Consider the following 21663-nt stretch of genomic DNA (forward strand, 5'->3'; position numbering starts at 1 on the left):
CCGCCCGGGGAAACTTATTGCCAATGGAGCGGGCACACTGAGGTAGAGGGGGAGGCAAGCCCGGGTCTAGAAGGGGGGGGGGGGCTGGGATGTGACGGGCTGCATGCCGGCCGGGAGGCGCTCAGGGCATGATGGCGGAGACATGGTTCGGCAGGGGCCTGGAGTGAGGGCGGGGGACGCCGGGGGTGGGGGGCTGCGCATGCCGGGGGGGGAGGCATTATTTCCTGGCAGGGGCCGGGGGGGTTTAATTAGCGGGTGGGTGCACTGGGGATCGCTGGGGGTGGGGTATTACATGGGCAGGACCGAGTCAGGGGCGCAGGGCCGGCCACGTGGCGGGCAAGCGGGGGGGGGGGGGTCACGCGACGGTATCGGGGGGCTGCCCGGGGAACGGGGGGGCTGATTTCAACGGGGGCATGGGGCCGGCCGGCCGGAAGGAGCGCGCTGGGGATTGGGGGTGGGCAGGCATGCTGGCGGGGTCCTTATGTGGTGCGGGAACGCCGAGGGGGGGGCAAAAGGAGAGGGGGAAGGAGAAGCAGGGCAGATCAGCTGCGGCGCAGGGGAAACTTACCTGGTAGCACAGTTAGATAGGAATGTTGTCCCTCGGGAGGGGAATGGCCAGGGCTGCTGCTTAAAGGTGTTTATTCGGAACAGCTTGCTTCTTCTATGGCTGCTTCCCCTTGCTGGAAGGACTGGATGGTCTCGTTATTGATTGCTGCACTCGAGCTGGAACCGCTGGATGAAATCAACACGTGGAGGACTGCTTCTTCTGAGGTGAAGGTCAGTGTTCCCGATTGCTGTCGATTTGCTCTCGATTCCAGGCTACAACTGTGCTCCCCCACCCTGACCTACCTCTAATGTACCCGAGCTCTGAGACGCCGCCTTCTTTGTCTCATTGGCTCCTGCTCGAGTTTTGAACTGGCCCCACTAATCCCATTGGCCGCCCGTCCCCCACCTAGTCCCAGTGCCCATAGGCTGTATCCTACCTCCCCCCCCCCCCCCAGCTTGGCTGCAGCACATCTGCCCAGTTATGCGGCCCTTGCCTCGAGAGGCAGGGCCTCCTAAAATATTGGCAAACATACAAAAAAAGTGTTAAGCTGAACACCATCCATGCTTAGAAGTAAGAATAGCAGTGCAGATACTTGTCTAATACACACAGGGGTAGATTTTAAAAGAAGCGCGATCAGCCTACTTTTGCTTGCGCATCAGACTCAAGCAAAAGTACGCTGGATTTTAGTAGATACGCGCGGCTCCGCGTATCTACTAAAATCCTGGATCGGCGCGCGCAAGGCTATCGATTTTGTATAGCCTGCGCGCGCCGAGCCGCGCTGCCTCCCCCCGTTCCCTCCGAGGCCGCTCCGAAATCGGAGCGGCCTCGGAGGGAACTTTCCTTTGCCCTCCCCTCACCTTCCCCTCCCTTCCCCTACCTAACCCACCCACCCGGCCCTGTCTACACCCCCCCCTTACCTTTGTCGGGGGATTTACGCCTCCCGGAGGGAGACGTAAATCCCCGCGCGCCAGCGGGCCTGCTGCGCGCCGGGCCGCGACCTGGGGGCGGGTACGGAGGGCGCGGCCACGCCCCCGGGCCGTAGCCACGCCCCCGTACCCGCCCCCAAAACGCTGCCGACACGCCCCCGGAACGCCGCGACGACCGGGCCCGCCCCCCGACACGCCCCCCTCCGAGAACCCCGGGACTTACGCGAGTCCCGGGGCTCTGCGCGCGCCGGGAGGCCTATGTAAAATAGGCTTCCCGGCGCGCAGGGCCCTGCTCGCCTAAATCCGCCCGGTTTTGGGCGGATTTAGGCGAGCAGGGCTCTGAAAATCTACCCCACATTTAATAACTATTTTTTTAAATATGTTTATTGAGCAAGACATAGCCAAATCCTGAAATATTAAACACTATGACAAATCAAAAAAAAAAGTATGCCTTTGAACATGAGTAGACAAAAAATAGAGCATGCCTCACAATTATTTCCTCTTTATTACCCCCGATTCAAGCCATAACACTTATACACGCACCCATTTTCATAATTACACCATTGCATAACAAATACTGAGAAAAATTTTCATCTGTGACAATTTCATAAAGCATGAATACAGTACCCTAAATTAGAGCAAAGTGGAAGCCTTTTTCCCAAAAGCCAAAATATCCTCGTAAAAATAACAATGACTTTTGACCTCGCAAATCACGCTGTCGTAATAACTCCAGAGCAGAGTGTTAGGGTTCCCGCCTGTAGGAGACCATGGCTGGGGACCCTCACCTGGATGGGCAGGAATCCCGTGACGACCTCTCCTGCTGCCTCTCCTCAGTGGAGGCCGCGGTAATCTATGCATGGTTGAAGGGAACCATCCTTCTTCCCTACAAAAAAGAACCCAGCTCTGGCAGGAGATTTAGAAGGTCGGATGAAGCCCTTCGCCAAATACTCTTGTATGTACTCTGACATTGCTTTGGTCTCCATCAGAGAAAGTGGGTACACTCTTCCTTTGGGAGGTTCAGTGTTGGGTAGTAGGTTTATGGCGCAATCAAACGAGCAATGGGGTGGTAGAGTGTCTGCCGCCTTCTTGGAGAATACATCGCTGAAAGAGGAATACTGCTGGGGAAGACCCGGAAGAGATGTAGCAGTCATCAGACAAGGCATAGGGGTGACACTCTCTAAACATCTCTCATGGCAAGATTTGCCCCATTGAGACAATTGCAGGGTGGTCCAGTTAAACTGTGGTGTGTGTGTTTGTAACCATGGCAGTCCTAATACCACAGGATGTATGGCTTTGTCTAAGACCAAATAAAAATAGTCTCTGTGTGTAGTGAGCCGGTTCGAAGTTGAATTGGTGTAGTGAAGAGGGTAACTTTGCCGGGTAACGGCTCACCGTGAATCGAAGATAGGAGCGTAGGCGTCCGAACAGTGGGAATTTGTAGGTGATCCATGAGTTGTCTGAGTATAAAGTTCCCACTGGCCCCGGAGTCGACCAGAGCTAGGGTATGAAACTAAGGTGTCTGAGTTAATAGAGACAGGTAATGTGAGTGAAGGAGTCGGTGCGGTCAGGCCTAGGAGTCCTCTGGCGGTTCCTAGGCCTGGAAGTTTCCCGGATAGAGAGGACAGGTAGGCACCATATGTCCAGGCTGATCACAGTACATGCAAAGGCCTGATCTCTGCCAATGACGCTTTTCTTTCGTGGAGAGATGACTGCAGCCCATTTGCTTGGGTTCCTCTTCTTCAGCATTGGGAAAAGAGCTGTCGGAATGGGAGGCATAGGGCGAATACGTGGAGTACTAGATGAAATCTTCCTGGATCCTCTAGCCTCATGTGTTCGCTCATGCAGATGACGATCTATGCGACCAGCCAGGTCAATTAGGGAATCCAATGCCTCCAGTAGTTCACGTGCTGCTAATTTGTCTTTGATGCATGAACTTAGTCCCTCCAGAAATATGGCGCGCAGATAGCCCAGGTCCCAATGTAATTTGGAGGATAGAATTCTAAATTCAATGACATATTCAGTCAGTGACTGGGCTCCTTGTTGTAGATGCAGGAGTGCAGATCTAGCAACAGTTCTGCGAGCGGGGTCATCAAATACAGAGCAAAACAGGGGAAGAATGAAACACCTAAGATACACCTATTTTTTTATATATAAATATTACCTGTAATTTGCTCCGAATACAAGAAATTTGGGCCTTCTTTTTCCTTATAACTAGGTATACGTATATGGGAAATGTAGTGTTCTTTTTCTTTAATAGGTTTGTTTTGTTTGCAAAAATTGTTTAAGGATTTATATAACCCATATATGTACCTTTTCAATGACAAGATGTTTAATTTGTCAAAAATGTATAAATTTCATAAATAAATAAAAAAAAAAAACAAAAAAAAAACCCAGGGGAAGAAAGCCTGGTAGGTTGTTGAGGATTGGATCCATATGTTTCCAAAAGGGTGATGCCCAGGCCAGGGCTTTCCCATCCAGAAGAGATAAGATATACGTAGTTTTGGACACCATGTCAAGAAAATATGAGGGCTGCAAGGAAAAGTGCATGCTGCACTAGTTTAAAAAGCCCCTGCATAAGAAAGGGTCACCTGCAAAACAAGGGGATGCTGGTAAGGGCACCGGAGGCTGGAATGGCGGTGCAGGTGAAGCAGAGCTCAGCTTAGCAGGCATCGAGGCAGAATCCAGCCGTGTACTTAGTTGATTGATGGCGTTTGCCAATGTATCTAATACATTTTGCTGTTCCGAGATTCGTTGGGCCAGGCCAGGGATGGCCTGAATTGCTGAGACCTGTGCCGGGTCCATGGAGTTAGCAATTTGTTATGGTTTGTAGGTATGTGGGCCCTGGGCCGCGGTGAGAGGTGGTACCACCCACAGTGAGGAGCCCAGTGAGCATCACCGTCGGTAGGAGTGGTCTCAGCGATGTCAGACACAGCTGTGGAATAGAGTCTTTATTATAGGTAGAAAGAGCACAGCCCGCGGAGCGGGATTGCAGGAGAGAGAGAGAGATAGGTCTAAGAAGGGGAAGACCCCAAGAAAGTAACTCAGACGTGATTATCCAGTGATGGTTCTTGGAGCGGGGTACACCGCAGCAGTCTGTCTGAAGTGAGGAAGTGGTAGTGGTCTGTAGTGCAGGGTACACTGCAGGATACTTCATCCAGAGATGGTACTCGTAGTAATCCAGGATATGGGTAACTGGCAAGGAACCTGTAGTTATGACGTGGCAATGACCTACAGCGCAGGGTACACCAAGGAGATTCTTTAGTAGAGCTGGCACAGTAGTGACCCAAGATCCAGAGTACACTGTACAGGAAGTTGTAGCAATGATGTGGCAATGACCTGCAGCGCAGGGTTTACCGGAGAGGAACCCACGAAGCTGGTACAGTAGATCCATGTAGTCAGGTTACTCACAGAGACGGTTCCAGGAGAGGTCCCGGGAAGCGGGCACAAAGTACAGTCCAAGGCAGAAGGCCCTCCGAGGAGTGGATAGCCAGAGACGAGGAAGGACCCCTGTGGAGCGGGTACCCAGAGCGTCTCATGCTGAAGTGCAGGAACTGGAACAGGAAGTCCGTACGAGAGAAGCGGATTCAGCAATGAGAATGCTAACTCGTCAATGGGCAGGGCCAGTCAGCTTAAGTACAGCAGAGTGTAGACGTCATCCGGAAGGGACGCCTCCGAGGTTCCCGCCATGAAGTGCTTAATACTGACCTGTGCGCACACGCACCTAAGTGATCTCAGGAGCAAGATGGCAGTTGGCAGCGCCCACGCCGTCCCAGGAATGCCAGGGAGGTTAGCGATAGCTGGTGGAGGCTGCCACTTTCCCCAACGGTGTCAAGGTTGAGAAAAAGAAGGTGAGCATGAGTGGTCGCAGCCATCTACGACCGACGGGCATAATACATATCGAGGAACTTGAATCACTAGTATTGGATAAGTCTATCCATCTTATAGTACTTGGGCTCCCCTGGCTACAGAAACATTCCCTCCAATTCAACTGGGCCTCATTGCAATTGGTAGAGTGGGGCTCCGCTTGCCATCAGTCCTGTCTCCAGAAAGTGATACCATCTGTTTGCGAAATTGGACAAATGCCTGTTCGAAAAGTCCAGTTTGCCTTTCCTTTGTTATATAGTCTCTCAGCAAGGCTTCTCCATGGACCCAGCTAAATTAAAGGGAATCCGGGATTGGCTGCAGCCAGTGAGACTCAAAGCGCTCCAGCGCTTTTTGGGATTTCTCAACTCTATCGCCTCTTCATCCCACATTATTCGACACTGGCTGTTCCTCTGACAGCCCTGACCCAAAAAGGCCAAAACACATGAAACTGGCCGCCTGAGGCCATTGCTGCCTTCCATCGTTTGAAAGAAGCCTTCCAGAAGGGGTCCTGTCTGCACCACCCAGATCCGATTTGTCCATTTCTAGTCGAAGTTGACGCCTCCGCTATAGGGGCTGTGGCTGTCCTTGTTCCTTTTACTCCCGTAAATTCTCATCGGCAGAGCAAAATTATAGCATCGGGGACAGTGAATTGCTCACTATAAAGTTGGCTTTCGAAGAGTGGCGCCCATGGCTAGAGGGCTCACAACATAAATTTACGATGTTCACTGATCATAAGAATCTGGAACATTTGAGTCAAGCACAAAGTCGATGGGCCTTGTTTTTCTCTAGATTTGATTTTGAACTCCGCTATCGCCCAGCCGACAAGAATCTCTGGGCAGCTGCCCTATCACGGGCTTTGAGCCTGAAGACATTCCAGAAGAGCCAACCCATATAATCAACCCAGCTTGTATCTCTTTGTCTGCCACCCATCCAGTTCCTATTGGAAAAACAGTAGTGCCCCGACGACTCTGAGAAACAGTTCTTCGCTGGGCACATGATTTCAAATTTGCCGATCACCCAGGACGAGCACGAACCGTGGCACTGCTCCAGCGGTTCTTCTGGTGGCCTACCTTGGTCTCCGACGCAAAAGCATATGTCGAATCCTGTAATGTTTGTCCACAGCAGAAACCCCCGGTCGGGCGACCTTGGGGTCTTCTACAACCGCTTCCAGCACCTGAAGAACTGTGGACTCACCTGTCTACGGATTTCATTGTGGATCTGCTACCTTCTAAGGGTCACACCGTAATATGGGTCACCACAGACCACTTTTCTAAAATGGACATTTCGTACCTCTTCTGGGCCTACCATCCGCTCCAGAGCTAGCACGATTATTCTTCCATCATATTTTCAGATTGCATGGTTTACCCACGGATATCGTTTCAGATCGAGGGCCTCAATTCTTCGCCAGGTATTGGCAAGCTCTCTGCTGAAAATTCGGTATTAACGTCAGCCTTACGACCACCTATCATCCCCAGGCCAACGGGCAAGACGAACGGATGAACCGCTCTTTGAAGGCTTTCCTGCGCACTTACATCAATGACTGACAAGATAACTGGTCAGACCTCTCATCCTGAGCAGAGTTTTCTCATAACTCTCACATCTCTACAGCTACTGGAACATCCCCATTTTCAATTGTCTATGGGAAACAACCACAACCACCATTACCCATTGTCATGATTCTCCGTGAGGAGTTAGCTATCTGTCATGATCCGCTATGCTTGTGGTAGGAGCAATCAGATAGGGGTGTCAATCTGATGTATTCCATAGGCAGACTTAGCAATCTGTTGTTAAAGACTGCTGGAGATAGTAGTAAGTGGATCCTTGGGCCGGTGGCAGATGACCATGCCCCCAGGGGAAGATCCCGAGAGGGACCACCGACTAGGCTTAGAGTATGGAGACAGACACACTCTAGTTCTTTTATTAAACAGGTCTTGAAACCACCAGAGGTGGCAGTAGTGAGCTGAAGTGCCCGGCAGGGCTGAAGTCCCTCAGATACTGTAACAGCGATCCCTGGATAGCTGAGCTGTTGAGAAACTGTAGACAGTGAGTAGGAAGGGCGACCAAAAAGGTGGAGGGTTTTCATCGAATGACTTATGAGGAGAGATTGAAGAATCTAAATATGTACACCCTGGAGGAAAGGAGGAGCAGGGGTGATATGATTCAAACTTTCAGATACTTGAAAGGTTTTAATGATCCAAAGACAACGACAAACCTTTTCCGTTGCAAAAAATCAGCAGAACCAGGGGTCACGATTTAAAACTCCAGGGAGGAAGACTCCCAATCCCCTTTCTCTAACCATATACAAAGCTGCTCTCCACCATTACAGAACGGCAACGCTTCGAACAAAAAGAGATTTCTATGCCCACCGTATTCACGATATGATGCTCTTTTCTCGTACGTATCGGAGCTCACCAAAACTGCTCCCCCTACAATCCCAGACGATACAGCCCAATCGAAGGCCAACGATCTGGCCTTATTCTTTCAGAACAAAATCTCCAACACCCTGGCCAGATTACCTACCAGCCCAAATTCACTGCTTCCGGATACCATCCACCTACCGAACACAGACATAAGATTGGAATCCTTTGATCCTACTCACACTATAGAGGTGGAAACCCTGATAAAAAGAATGAAACCTTTGACCCACCCTCTGGACCAAATACCTTCCAAATATCTGATTCTCATACCAGAATACATCTCCAAATATCTAGCTGATATTATCAATTGTTCTCTCTCACAAGGAACATCCCCGGATACTCTCAAATTGGCCACCCTCAAACCCATACTCAAAAAATCGAACCTGGACCCGGACGACCTTAACAACTACTGCCCCATATCAAATCTCCCGTTTGTAGCTAAGATCATGGAGAAAATCGTAAATAAGCAACTTTCAAATTACCTGGAAGACCACAATATTCTACACCCGTCACAATATGGTTTCCGAAAAGAACCTCACTCCTTGATCAAGTATACATTGGCTTTGACAAAGGACAGTCGTTCCTCAGCTCTTCTCGACATCTCTGCAGCTTTCGATACTGTAAATCATAATACCCTTCTAAACCGGCTTTCAGACATAGGAATTGCAGGTTCAACTCTTAGATGGTTCGACTCCTTCCTCAGCAATAGAGGCTATAAGGTTAATATCAATAACAAGGAATCCTCTCACACTAACGCACCATTCGGAGTCCCCCAGGGCTCCTCCTTATCGCCCACCCTGTTTAACATTTACATTCTCCCTGTCTGCCACCTACTCTCAAACCTAAAACTTAAATTCTATATATATGCAGACGATGTTCAAATTTTAATCCCCATATCCAATTCACTGGACTCAACACTCAGGTTATGGAACTCTCACCTGCAAACGATCAACTATCACCTTTCAAGCCTCAACCTGGTGCTCAACACTTCCAAGACAGAACTTTTGCTAATCACTCCAGAAGGCAGTCCCTTCCATCACCAATCGCAAGCTAACTTACAAATATCCCACGCCAGAGATCTTGGAGTCATAATTGACAGTCACTTGAACCTAAAGCATTTTATAAAACACACTACAAAGGAGTGCTTCTACAAGTTACAAGTACTCAAAAAACTCAAACCGCTCCTATTCCATTACGATTTCAGATCCGTCCTCCAAGCCATTCTGTTCTCCAAGATCGACTACTGCAATTCCATCTTGCAAGGTCTCCCGGCTTCTACTATAAAACCTCTCCAGTTGCTCCAAAATGCAGCGGCGAGAATTTTGACGAATACCAATCGGAGAGAGCATATCTCTCCCATTCTAAAAGATCTTCACTGGCTCCCAGTAAACTTCAGGATTCTCCATAAATCACTCACAATTATCCATAAAAATATTCACCATCAGACCCCTCTTGATCTGCTACACCCTCTCAAATTGCACTCGACGGCCAGACCCTTAAGGGATGCCTACAAGGGATCCTTACATGTTCCTCCAATCAAAGTTGTACACCACTCAAACATCAGAGACCGGACATTCTCTATCGCAGGCCCCTCCATCTGGAACGCCATGCCTCCGGACCTTAGGCAGGAAACTTGTCTACTAACTTTTAAAAAGAAACTAAAGACATGGATGTTCTGCCGAGCCTTCTCCACTACAAGCCCCACAGCCTGACTTAGAATTGTTCCATCACTTATGTAAATAAACAAATGCTAAATCACGCTTACAAGCTATCATGAGGTCGGCTCCTTGCCTCCCTCCCATGCATATAGTACTTTATCTTCGTTCTCCCTTTCTTTATTTCCTACTCCCAGTTAAGGCATCCTTGTTATAATGTAACTTTATGCTCCTTTAAATTGTCTCTTGTTAATTGGTTAGTTATAGTTACTGCTTAGTTCGATGTAAACCGAGTTGATTTGATTTGTATCAAGAAAGTCGGTATATAAAAGCCTTTAATAATAAATAAATAAAATAAATGTATGTGGACAATATTCAGCTATTTTTTCCATTTAAAAAGAACTTATTAGGTGTGCTGACACAAGCTCAAGAAGTTTCAGAAATAATAAATCATTGGATGTGCAATAATCAGATGAAACTCAATCATGGTAAGATAGAAGTTCTGTTTTTCCAGGTCTAAAACTTTTTAGTAGCCCATAATATATTCAGTATTACACTCTTGGGCACAGTGATTGTATTCAAATCTTGGTATTATATTTGATTCTTCAATGCCTTTTAAACCTCAATTTCAGCAACTTCTTCACACAGGATATTATAAATTATGTTCACTTAGCAATGTTAAGTATATTCTTAACAGGTGGATTTTTGCACTAATGTGCATGCTTATATTTTAACTCATGTAGTCTACTATAATTTGCTTTATTTTGGTCTGCCAAAGATAAGTTTAAAAGTGTTACAGATTTTACAGAATTCCACTGTTCCCCTAACTACAGGTATTTGGCAGAATGAGCATATCACCCCAACGTGGAGAGAACTTCACTGGTTGCCCTTAGAGCAAGTCAAATTTAAAATTGTTATTTCTATTTAAATTATTAAAGCTTCATGGGTCTGAATATTTAAAGTCTTAGTTGACCCATTATTCCTCAGGAAGAGCTCTGTGTTTAAGTGAATTAGTTCCGTCGGTGAGAATTGCTCATCTCACTTGCACGAGGCGTGCTTTTTTCATTTTGGGGCCAATGTTTTGGAACACCTTGCCAAAGTTAAATGAGAGAAACAGATGACATAAAAATGTTCCAAAAACATCTTAAAACTTTATTATTTCAGGAAGCGTTTATTTAATTATTATCAGAGTTGTTTTGTTAGGTATGAAATGTTAATGTTTTATTAGATTTGTTTATATTAGTTTGTTATTTTAAGTTTAAGATATTTCGATTTTTTTATTGTACTTTGCCCAGCACTACTTTTGCTATAGGCGAATAATAAATAAACATACCTGGGAAGTCTCCAGATTTGGCCCGGAGGCTCCGGAATTCTTTTATTTTTTTATTTTTTTATTTATCGTCTTTTTAAACAATATACAAATAAACATTTGTATTGGAAATTGCAGAGATACAGGAATCAAAAATCTTAAGGCAAAAAATCTTAAGGCAAACATTCTTAAGGCAAACAATCTTAAGCCCAATTTAAGGCAAACAATCTTAAGCCCAATTTAACACACAAATCCATATATTCCTATTTCAAAAATTCTCTTATTACATAGGAAATCAGGAGAGAAAAGAGGAGTATATTACTAGAAACCTTTACATATGCAGGTGCCCTTATCACCCCCTTAATTAATATCAACCCCTTGATTCTCATCTGGAGGTCTCCTGCCAGCTAAGAAAATCCTTAACTGATCTGGTAAGAAGAAAACATAAGTATTTCTGGCCAGTTGGATAATGCATTTACAGGAGTAGCGTACTTTAAAGCTACCCCCTAATGCTACGGTCTCAGGTCTCATCTGTAAGAATTCTTTTCTACGCTGCTGCGTAGACTTAGCTAGGTCTGGGAATACTCGAACAAGACCTCCACAGTATAACTCGTTTATATTTTTTAAATAATTCTTCATAATCAAAGAGACAGCTGTTTCGTCAAAAAAGGAACAAAATGCACTGCACGATCCATAATTTCTACATTAGAATTTTCTAAGTAATCAGTCAGATTTTGAAAATCTGAACATTGAGCTGGAAATACTGAAGGAGTGCTGCTTCTTATAGGCAGAAAAAAAAGTTTCTTAATAGCTGGTATCTCTTCCTGAGGAATCTTTAAAACCTCCATTGCATACTTCTTAAAGGATAACAAAGGTATTTCCCCAAATACAATGGGAAAATTCAGAAGTCTTAGATTTAAATGCCTCATATAATTTTCAATTGATTCTAGTCTTCTTAACGATGAAATTCTTTCTAAAATCATTATGGCATTCGCATTTTGGAGGCTTTTTATGTCGTCATTGATTTTCTTTAAAGAATTATCCTGTTCATCAAACCTTTGATATGTGTCCTGTTCCAATACCCCGACTTTAGCAGCAATATCATCCAGCTTTAGGGTTTGGTTATCTAACTTTGAAGACATCCTCACCATGAGTTCCCAGATATTGTCGAGAGTTATAATCGCCGGTTTAGTAAATTGCTGGGAGAGGGTTCTTATCCTGAGACCGGCGACTTCACCAAACTCTCCCATTGTTCTGGGGTTGTCTGCTGCCGTCTTTCCTCCTTCTCTCGGCACTTCAGACGCCCGGGGTTTCAGAGTACCTCCTGCCTCTCCAACCGCTCGGTCGGCATCTGGGCCACCCAGTAGATTCCGCCCGATGATGTCATTGGTATGCTTCTCCACTCCTCCGTCAGCTGTTAGGGGCAAAGATCTCACCGGCGTTCTGGGGTCCGGAGGGCTCAGTGAAAGTTCCCCAGGAGAGTAAGGCTCTCCTCTCACCTGCTCTCCAGCGGGGATAGACACCCTCATTTGCGGTGGGTGGAGGGCGAACTCAGATATCAATCACTGTCCGGAAACAATATCTTAGTCGGGTGGAAAGACCCGGACTTTGCCTTTTCTCTTATGAGGCATTTTGGGTAAGAAATATCGCTGAAAAGCTTTTAAACAAAATCTTAGATCCGGAGCAAACGGAGATACACCCTCTCGGGGCGCCATCTTGTTTTCTCTCCAAGACTCCGGAATTCTAAAAGAATTACCGGGTCTCCGGGCCAATAATGGAAATCTCCGGGTGCTGCAGTAAAACCAATCTGCTTGGACCTGGAAAGAAGAAAGGAACGTCATTGGTCTTGAGTGGCTGAAAAAGGAGGAACTTGACAGTGATTTCTACCATCTCCGGACCTTTTTAACTCTTAACTTCACTTCCTCGTGACACCTCCTGCACAGCCTGTTTCCTGTATCCAGCCACTTGCCCGTCCCATCCTGTTTGCCTTCGCCAATTGACATTGTGATTTCCTGCCCGTGCATCAAACGAGGAGTAAGAAACAGGCAGCGTCCACTTCCGCAGCACAGGAGGAGAAGGAAGAGGTTGCTGCTGCTCCAGGAGCCCAAGTTAGAGTCTGCTGTTGCTAGTGTGTTTTGAAAGGGGGGGAGAGAGAATGAATGAGCATGTCTGTGAGAGTGAGTGTGTATTTGTGTAGGAAGATCTGAGACTGTATGTAGGTGAGTAGGAGAGAGCTGCGTGCAAGTGAGCATGGGTGTGAAAGTGAGTGGGCATGTGTGTATGCAAGAGGGAGAGAAGTGAGTGAGTGTGTTGGTGGGAGAATGGCAGATGTAAAGGTGTAAATGGATATGTGAGAATGTGAGAGAATGAGCAGTGAAAGAAAGTGTGAACATGCAAGAGTGTTTATGAGAGCAAATTTGTGAGTATCCGGTTCTACTGTGCAGTTGCCCTCTCCCCCCGCTATTCCATAGTAATCTCAGAGTGACTGGATGTCAAAAGTTCCCAGGTATGTAAATAAATAAATCAATCCACAAGACCTCACTCACTCACAGGCACTGTCAAACTTGGGCCTCATCTTCAGCATATTGACACCCCACTGGGTCTTTTCTTGTTCACCACTAGTATCAGGAGGTTAGGTCTCGATGGCTCTACTGGGGCTTTCTTTATCACTGCAGAAGAAGTGAAGGTGTAGACAGCCCCACTGGGCCTTTATTTGTTGTGCCGTGGGCAGTAGGGGAGAAACAAACAGACCCAATAGGCCTTTTCTTGTGTACTATTGTTATTGTTTAAGGTTTTGGGTGGACCCTTGGACACTGTGGCAGATGACCACGCCCATGGGGGGGACGTCCCGTGAGGGGCCACAGGTCAGGCTCAGCTTTAGGACACACAACACAGAATTATCTTTTATTAAACAGAGTTGAGAAGCCACCAGAGGTGGCAGTAGTGAGTAGAGATGAAGCCCGGCTGGGCTTGTAGTCCCTCAGGACACTGGAACAGCAATCCCTCGATAGCTGTGACAGCGGTTTCTCCCGGAAGGTAACACAGAAGCTGGAATAGAGGAAGGCCCTCGAGGAGCGAGTACCTGGTTCCAGGGAACAGCTCTGAGAGAATATAGATGGTAACTCACTGATGGTGTAGGCAGCGGTTTCTTCCAAGCAGAAGTGAGCAGAAGTGAGCTCAGGCAGCGAGTCAGGGAACATGGGCCCTCGAACAGCGAGTACCGGTTCCAGACAGCGACCTGAAAGAAAAGAGAGAGGCCCCCGAGGAGCGGGTACCCCGATAGAGTAAGTCCAATTAAGGAGAGGCAGAGTAGCTAGGTACGGAGAGCGAATCCCATCCGGAAGGAGACCCTTGCTAATTCGATTAGCTAGCAAACAGAGTTGGCTTTAGGTTCGCACCAAAGAAGGAATAAGAAGCAGGGCTGCGCGGCGCGTGCGCCCTATGGTAGCTGAACAACATGGCGGGATGCAGTGCCCAAGCCGGACTGGGGACACCGGAGAGGACGGCAGGCAGACGCCGCGGCAGCCAGACGTCCATCAACCGTGAGAGTCCACGTCTATGCCTGAGTTTACGTCGTTCCTGAGTCTCGTCTGAATCCATGTTCCAGTCTTCGCTGCCCTGGCCTCCATCCGGCCTGCTGCTTCGTGCTGTACCCTGCGGCAGGTCCGAAAGGGCTGGGAATGGTCGGAGGACTGTTCACAAGACCAACATTGCGTTGTTGGGTCTTCCGAAGCGTGCAGGTCCGGAGGAGGGCCTGTCTTCCAGTCATCACTCCAGCCTTGCTCCCGTCCAGCCCATGCTCGGGCATGCCATGCCTCCCGCGGCACCTCTTCAGAGTTCCTCTGGGGTCAAGCCGTGGCCCAAGGACACACATCTCCCAGCAGTGGGATCGTTCTCCTAGCGCTCCACAACAAGAGGTCTTGAATGAGTAGATGTGACTCGGTTATTTACACTTTCGAATAATAGAAGGACTAGGGGGCATTCCATGAAGTTAGCAAGTAGCACATTTAAGACTAATGGGAGAAAATTCTTTTTCACTCAACACACAATTAAGCTCTGGAATTTGTTGCCAGAGGATGTTGTTAGTTCAGTTAGTGTAGCTGGGTTCAAAAAAGGTTTGGATAAGTTCTTGGAGGAGAAGTCCATTAACGGCTATTAATCAAGTTTACTTAGGGAATAGCCACTGCTATTAATTGCATCAGTAGCATGGGATCTTCTTAGTGTTTGGGTAATTGCCAGGTTCTTGTGGCCTGGTTTGGCCTCTGTTGGAAACAGAATGCTGGGCTTGATCGACCCTTGGTCTGACCCAGCATGGCAATTTCTTATGTTCTTATGTAGGAGGTGTGGTGCCGGAGGCCGTACTTGTCCATTAATTGTATACCATGGGCAGAGGCGAGGTGCTAGCAGCTGAAGAAGGAGATTTAGGGCATGGGCTGTTGCTGCAACAAATAAAGATAGAGCACCAGGCAATTTCTCAGTGGTAGTGTAGCATCACCATAGGCTGTGGAGTGAAACCACAATTTCTTCAGGCTAGTTAGGAGATGCGAGTGTCAACATAGATGCTGGACCAGAGGGTTAAAATCCTGACAATTTCAGTTTCCATCTGGCTAGTGAAAAGTCAGTGGTGTATGGCAAACTTCTGGTGCTTGTGTACCACTGTGTACTATGCTCCTGGTCCAACAAAAATTTAGACTTCTCCACTCTTTTCACCAATATTTTAAATTTAAAAAAAGACACTAACTCAGATTTCCCAAATGTACCTATATTCTCCAGATCTGCGGGGTTTAGATAATCGTTAACCTCAACCATCCCACTCTGAGTCAATCTTCCAACCATTTAAAACTAATCGGAGAAAGTTCTTTTTTACTCAACGCACAATTAAACTCTGGAATTTGTTGCCAGAGGATGTGGTTAGTGCAGTTAGTGTAGCTGTGTTTAAAAAAGGATTGGATAAGTTCTTGGAGGAGAAGACCATTACCTGCTATTAAGTTCACTTAGAAAATAGCCACTGCCATTAGCAATGGTAACATGGAATAGACTTAGCTTTTGGGTACTTGCCAGGTTCTTATGGCCTGGATTGGCCACTGTTGGAAACAGGATGCTGGGCTTGATGGACCCTTGGTCTGACCCAGTATGGCATTTTCTTATGTTCTTATGTAACAAACTTGATACTTTTCTTCAAAAAACAAGCTTAACAGGAATGTCTTCATTTAACAAAGGGCTGCTCATAATCTTCTCCCAACATAGATCTTAACTACCTAATTTAAAAACCGTCTTAATAACATTTCTTCTTCTGTAATACCACTTTTTAAAAAATAATCAGCATTGTAGACCAAAGAGCTGTAGCTCTCTTACCATTCCTAATCTTACGCTTAAACCCTCCTTGATGGATCATTACCCAGCCATCTGAATTTAGACTGATGTCCTTCGGTTGCTGTCGCTTTAGCCGCCGGCCTCCAGAGGGCGCCGTGGCGCTCTTCAGTCCCCTGGTGGACGGAGCGCGCCTTCGAGCGGGTCAGAGGGTAAGGCGAACGGCGCAGGCGTCACCTCTGACGTAAAGTTTGCCGGAAGCGTAGGACGGAAGCAGGTAGTAGTCGGGTGGCGTTGCTAAGGAGGAAGGCGCTGAAACCGGTTCAGTTCTTCTCCCCGGATACAGCGTGGGTGCCCACTGTGGGAAGTCACGTGCCCATTACCGGAGGGAGGATGTCGCTGTTGCAGTCGGCGCTGGAATTCCTGGCGGGTCCCGGCTCCCTTGGAGCCGTCTCCGGCCGCGACCAGAACGACTTCGTGGGACAGACGGTAGAGCTCGGGGCCCTGCGGCTGCGTGTCAGGCGCGTCATCGCCGAAGGTAAGTTGAAAAGAGCCTGGATGAAGATCCGAATAGTCGATGTGGCGGTGTTTCTGGTGGCAGCGGGACTCTTCGCTGTCCTTCTTGTGTTACATTGATGAGAAGAGAAAGGTGGGGAGGGCCGTGCTACCTGCTGACCGGGAGAGCTGATAGTTTCCAGTGAGAGGGTGTGAAGATGGTGGGTGGCAGTTTGCTTGCCTCAGAGTTGGGGTTCATTCGGCGACATCGGGCGTTTGTGTTTTGTTTGTAAAGATTCCCAGGGGCGTCATTGTGTTAGCTAAACATTTTGTAACCCATTCTTTAGGAGTAGTAACTTCCTTAAGGTCACACAACTAGTTTATATCTTCTGGGGCTGCTCCGGCTAGCAGGTTACATTCCACGCTAACTCTCACTCGGGTAACAATAAAAAAAAAAAAAAAAAAGGGTCGTCAATGTGTCTGTACGGCTTGTGGTGCTTCCCATGAGTTGAGAGACTGTAATAAGCAGACAGGACCAGATCTGAGTGTTAAAATATAGGTTTACTGATTGGTAATAATAAATTAAAGTCCATTATCCAGAAGTGTGAATTTTACATCTGATTGATGGTACATTGAGGTTTTTTCCTGTATAGGTAGGTCTCCTTAATTCAGACCTCTTAAGTAGAGAGCCCATGGCGCCTTTAACTGAGCAAACTCTCTTAGTGGCTGTATTGTAATCCTAGTGGAGGAATGCCCAGGTTTACTGAAAAAATCCTACTTTTGGACATTTTCTCTTTGGACAACTAGCTTGTCCTGTTTCCTTGAGAGGAAATAGATGGGATCTCCTGATTCTTGTTCTTCCTTCTTTTAATTTAGTTGTTCCTTTCATATCTGGTACAAACTTACAGGCTGATACAGTAAAGCGCGGCCACGATTACCCCTTTTCTAACCCGCTTTGTACCCGCAATTTGGCCGCTTAAGTCCAACCCGCGATTCACTATCCTTTTTAACTCATCCTTACCGCTTCTTTAAATCAACGGGTAACCCTTTCTGCCCGCAGCATGTAAATGATATGTAAACGCTCCGATAAGCTATTCCCTCTCATTCAGTAACGTGTGCCCCGACTATCGCCTTTTTAACCTGCAGTTTAGCCGTGTCTTTAACCTGCTAAATAACCGCCTACCCTTACCCCTGCGATAGAGGCAGGGGTAAAGGTAGGCGGCAAACTTTCCCCCAGCCCCCGCTTACCTGCCCTGGCCGCGTCCATGGGTGCCGGTCTCATTTTCTCTTTCAGCATTCCTTCTCCCGCTTCAGCAGCCAGGGGCGGATCGGGCGCTCTCCGCGAGGCAGCTTCCAGCAGCCCCTGCTGGTGAAGAACGCACGCCTGTACTTCCAATTTGGGCGCTCAAGGCACCTTCACTGCCTTCAGCGCCCAAATGGGACGTGGTGCAAGCTCATCATGCCAAAAAAATTGCACTGGCAGGCAACTGCCGGGGTGGGGGGGGGGAGGCTTGCCTGCCTGCCTGCCTGCCTCCCTCTGTTCCGCCGCTCACTGCCTCCCCAGCGCCATCTTGCAGCTTGTGACGTCACGCATGCCCGTTCATTCGCCCAAATTGACGGGCGCTCAAGTTAGCGAAAGCTTATGAACGTACGCCGTGATGTCACGCCTGCCCGTTTAATAGTTACAACCTGCTGATCTGGGTGTTTTTTGAGATTTGTATATTTTCAGCATTGAATTGACACACACAAGGTCTCATGACTGAGTTCTTGATGTACTAGGGTTGCATTCTTATGGGGAACCAGTGTAATGTGTATATAACCAGTGTTATGTGATCAGAAATGTGTGTGCCTCGATAAGTTTCGCTGCCGTGTTTTAAAATGCTTGTAAACATTTGAACATATATTCTGGGAGACCTATGTATAAAGCATTACAAAAATTAAGTTTTGATATAACCAGGGACTGAATTGCAGTTCTAAAATAGCTCGTGGTCAAAAATGGTTTCAGAGGTCTCGAGAGCCTAAATTTGTAAAATGCACTTGTGGCTACACTAGAGTTAGGGGATAGTCCCATGAAATTAGCAACTGGAAGTTTTAAAACAAATTGTAGGATATATTTTTTTCACACAGCACACAATAAAGCTATGGAGTCTGTTGCCTGAGCATGTGGGTTCTTGAAACAAATGTCCATAAACAGTTAATAGCCAGGTAGACTTGGGAAAACCAGCGCTTAACCCTGGGAGCGAAATAGAAGAAATAGATCCTTATTCATTTAGGGCATTTACCACCCTTTAGCTATGGAAAACATATTTATTGAATTAGGCCATTTATCTTTATCATTTGCAATTCATACTTTAAATCTTAGTATTCCAGTGAATAGCGGTAACATTTGTAATGCAGAATTTAAGTAGCTATATTGAACTTGGAGACATGAGGAAGGAACCTATAGGATCTTGAAAGCTTATGTACATCATTGGAGCTTTTACTGTAGACCTTGACAAAAATGATGAATGCATGAAGCAGCCTCTCAGTGGTGACTGTGGCATAAGCACAATGGTCCTTAGTTATATCTAAAGTTATGTTTCTACAATAATTACCTAAACTTGATGTACTTGAGTATCAAAGGTCTATACATAAATTTATTTGGTGCTCAACTAACCAACTGTATTTAGTAGCGTGGCTGCAATTTTTATTTTTTACTGTGCAACTACACAGGGTCAGAGACTTCTGTGGGAAGGGAAGCATGCACACACATGTTTCCTTACAGTGCAGAGCACCAGACTGAGTAGAGTGACGACTCTGAAGGAAACCTGGGAGTCCTGAGCCAGGGCCTGTTCTTTTAGGGCAGAGCTTTCCAAACTTTTCATGTTGGTGACACACTTTTTAGACAAACATAATTTCGGGACACAGTAATTCAGTTTACTAGCAAACCAGAGGTTAAAGGTTAAACGAACTAAATGTATTTCGACAATTTATGTATGTTTCCTTAAATATATACATAATAAAATGTTTCACGACACAACCTATCTTGTGAAAACCTCTCATTTATATTAAAAATATATAATATTCCAAGCTTAATGTTATTGTTCTAATTTATGAATAACAATAATAAAACAAAGTTATTGTGTTATACAATTTACCTCTTTAATGAGATATATGAGCTTGATGGGATGAACACAGATTTTGAATATTTGGTGTTAATAAGAAAGTCCAAAGGGTCTTCTGCGTAATTTTAAAAAGCTGGCCAGTTTCAAGACTGGAATTTATAGGAAGGGACAGAATGTCAATATAAATCCTGCACCTCCAGTTCTGTAACTCTGTGCATCCACAGAAATTCCCCCAAACATAAGACGCACCTGACCATAAGACGCACCTAGGATTCAGAGGGGGAAAATAAAAAAAAAAAAAAAAAAAATTTGTGCTAAACCGGCTCTGCGTCTGGGCGTCTTGTGGAGCAAATTAAGGGAGTGTATAGCTTTTTTTTTTTCTCCCCATTTTGTTTTCGGGTCTGGGGAGGGCCATTTCGGTCCACTCCCCAGATCAGAAAACTTTTCTTTCTCTGGGAACCCCCCACCCTCCTGACCCCCCAAGACCTGCCAAACGTCCCTGGTGGTCCAGCGGGGGTCCAGGAGCGGTCCGGGAACGATCTCCTGGGCGTGGGCCGTCGGCTGCCAGTAATCAAAATGGCGCCGACGGCCCTTTGCCCTCACTATGTCACTGGGACCGACCGCTGCTATTGGTCGGTCTCAGTGACATAGTGAGGGCAAAGGGCCGTCGGCGCCATTTTGTTTACTGGCAGCCGACGGCCGAAGCCCAGGAAATCGTTCCCGGACCCCCGCTGGACCACCAGGGACGTTTGGCAGATCTTGGGGGAGTCAGCAGGGGGGGGGTTTGTTAGATTTTTGTTTTTTTTTTATATTCGCTCCATAAGACGCACATACATTTTCCCCCCACTTTTGGGGGAAAAAATGCGTCTTATGGAGCGAAAAATACGGTAAGTTCCACCACGACTCACCGATCTTTATGCTGTGTGTCTCCGGCACACAGCCCAGCGAAACTTCACTGCTCAGCTGCCAGTGGGATGAGGTCCACCGACGGCTGCATTGGTTCCCACTTGCCGGTGTGTCACGTGCACCGGGCTTGCGCGACACACCGGCACACCTCAGGCGACACAGTAAAGTGTCGCGACACACACTTTGGAAAGCTCTGCTCTAGGGGAACAATCACAACACTTGTTTCTCTAGGAGTCAAGATTTTCCTCCACCAGGGAAAGCAACACTCAAACTGTTGCTTTTATCAAAAAGAAAAAAAACCATATTTAGTTGCTGTCCTTCAGCAGCTGCGAGCAGGAAAGGGCCTTCTGTTTTCTGGACACCCTCTGAGCAGATGTAAGTATTCACTGTTGTGGCTGTCCCACAACCATTGGGGAACGGCTTCCCCTTATAAAGTCAAACACCTCTGGCTTTTACCTCTTCCACTGGTGTGTTTGGATTGGGAGCTGGTGCTGTTGTGGAAACAACCAGCTCTTAAGGGAGGAATCTGTGCAGCCTGTATGGGAGTATTTTGGTGGCAGGCTCTGCGTTTATTTAAAGAGAGCCAAAACTTTCAGTTGCTTTGTTTCACATGATAGAGGGAAGCAGATTGCTCTGCTACCTTGGCAGTCCACACTGTTTGAGGTGTCCCATGTGACCACATTTTTGCCACTTGTACTGATACCATTTAGAGGTGCTTGGGGCCAAGTGGATGACCACAGGCAGAGAAGCTCTTTCTGTTTGCATGTTTGCAGGTGATGTGAGCCTAGTGAAACTGCATGTTCAGCACAGGGCTCATTTTCAGAGGGCATCTTGTTATAGGCATGTAGTTTAAGCCATGCATGGAGGATCTGTTTTACTCTTGCATTCCTGGTGGTGCCTTTGAGAAAGTTCCTCAGCTCCAAGTAAAAAGCAGTGTTTGCTCCTTCTGGTCTTTTAGTCCTAGCTCTTAAAACATTTTGTGTGGTCAAAAAAACCAAAACAAAACTGGGTTCTGAGTATTGGCGCTCAGGAGTGTAAGAGGGATTCTTCTTCCCTCTCTATAGGGATCTTCTTCCATGTAGGGGTGTAATGCCCTTTTGCCATAGGCTGGCTTATGAATCTCGGGCTCT

The 21663-nt window shown here is 46.9% G+C and overlaps 1 protein-coding gene across 1 annotated transcript in view; it reads left to right on the plus strand.

Moving 5' to 3' along the window:
- The first annotated feature begins 16252 nt into the window (after window positions 1–16252).
- The window catches only part of GAK (cyclin G associated kinase), an 832466-nt gene continuing 827055 nt past the window's right edge, over window positions 16253–21663 (plus strand). The window contains 1 exon segment of the mRNA XM_029601806.1: window positions 16253–16566. Coding sequence (XP_029457666.1) covers window positions 16422–16566 — 145 coding nt within the window. The 5' untranslated portion in view covers window positions 16253–16421.

The sequence above is a fragment of the Rhinatrema bivittatum genome, chromosome 1 (genome assembly GCF_901001135.1).
Source record: "Rhinatrema bivittatum chromosome 1, aRhiBiv1.1, whole genome shotgun sequence".
Classification (NCBI taxonomy): domain Eukaryota; kingdom Metazoa; phylum Chordata; class Amphibia; order Gymnophiona; family Rhinatrematidae; genus Rhinatrema; species Rhinatrema bivittatum.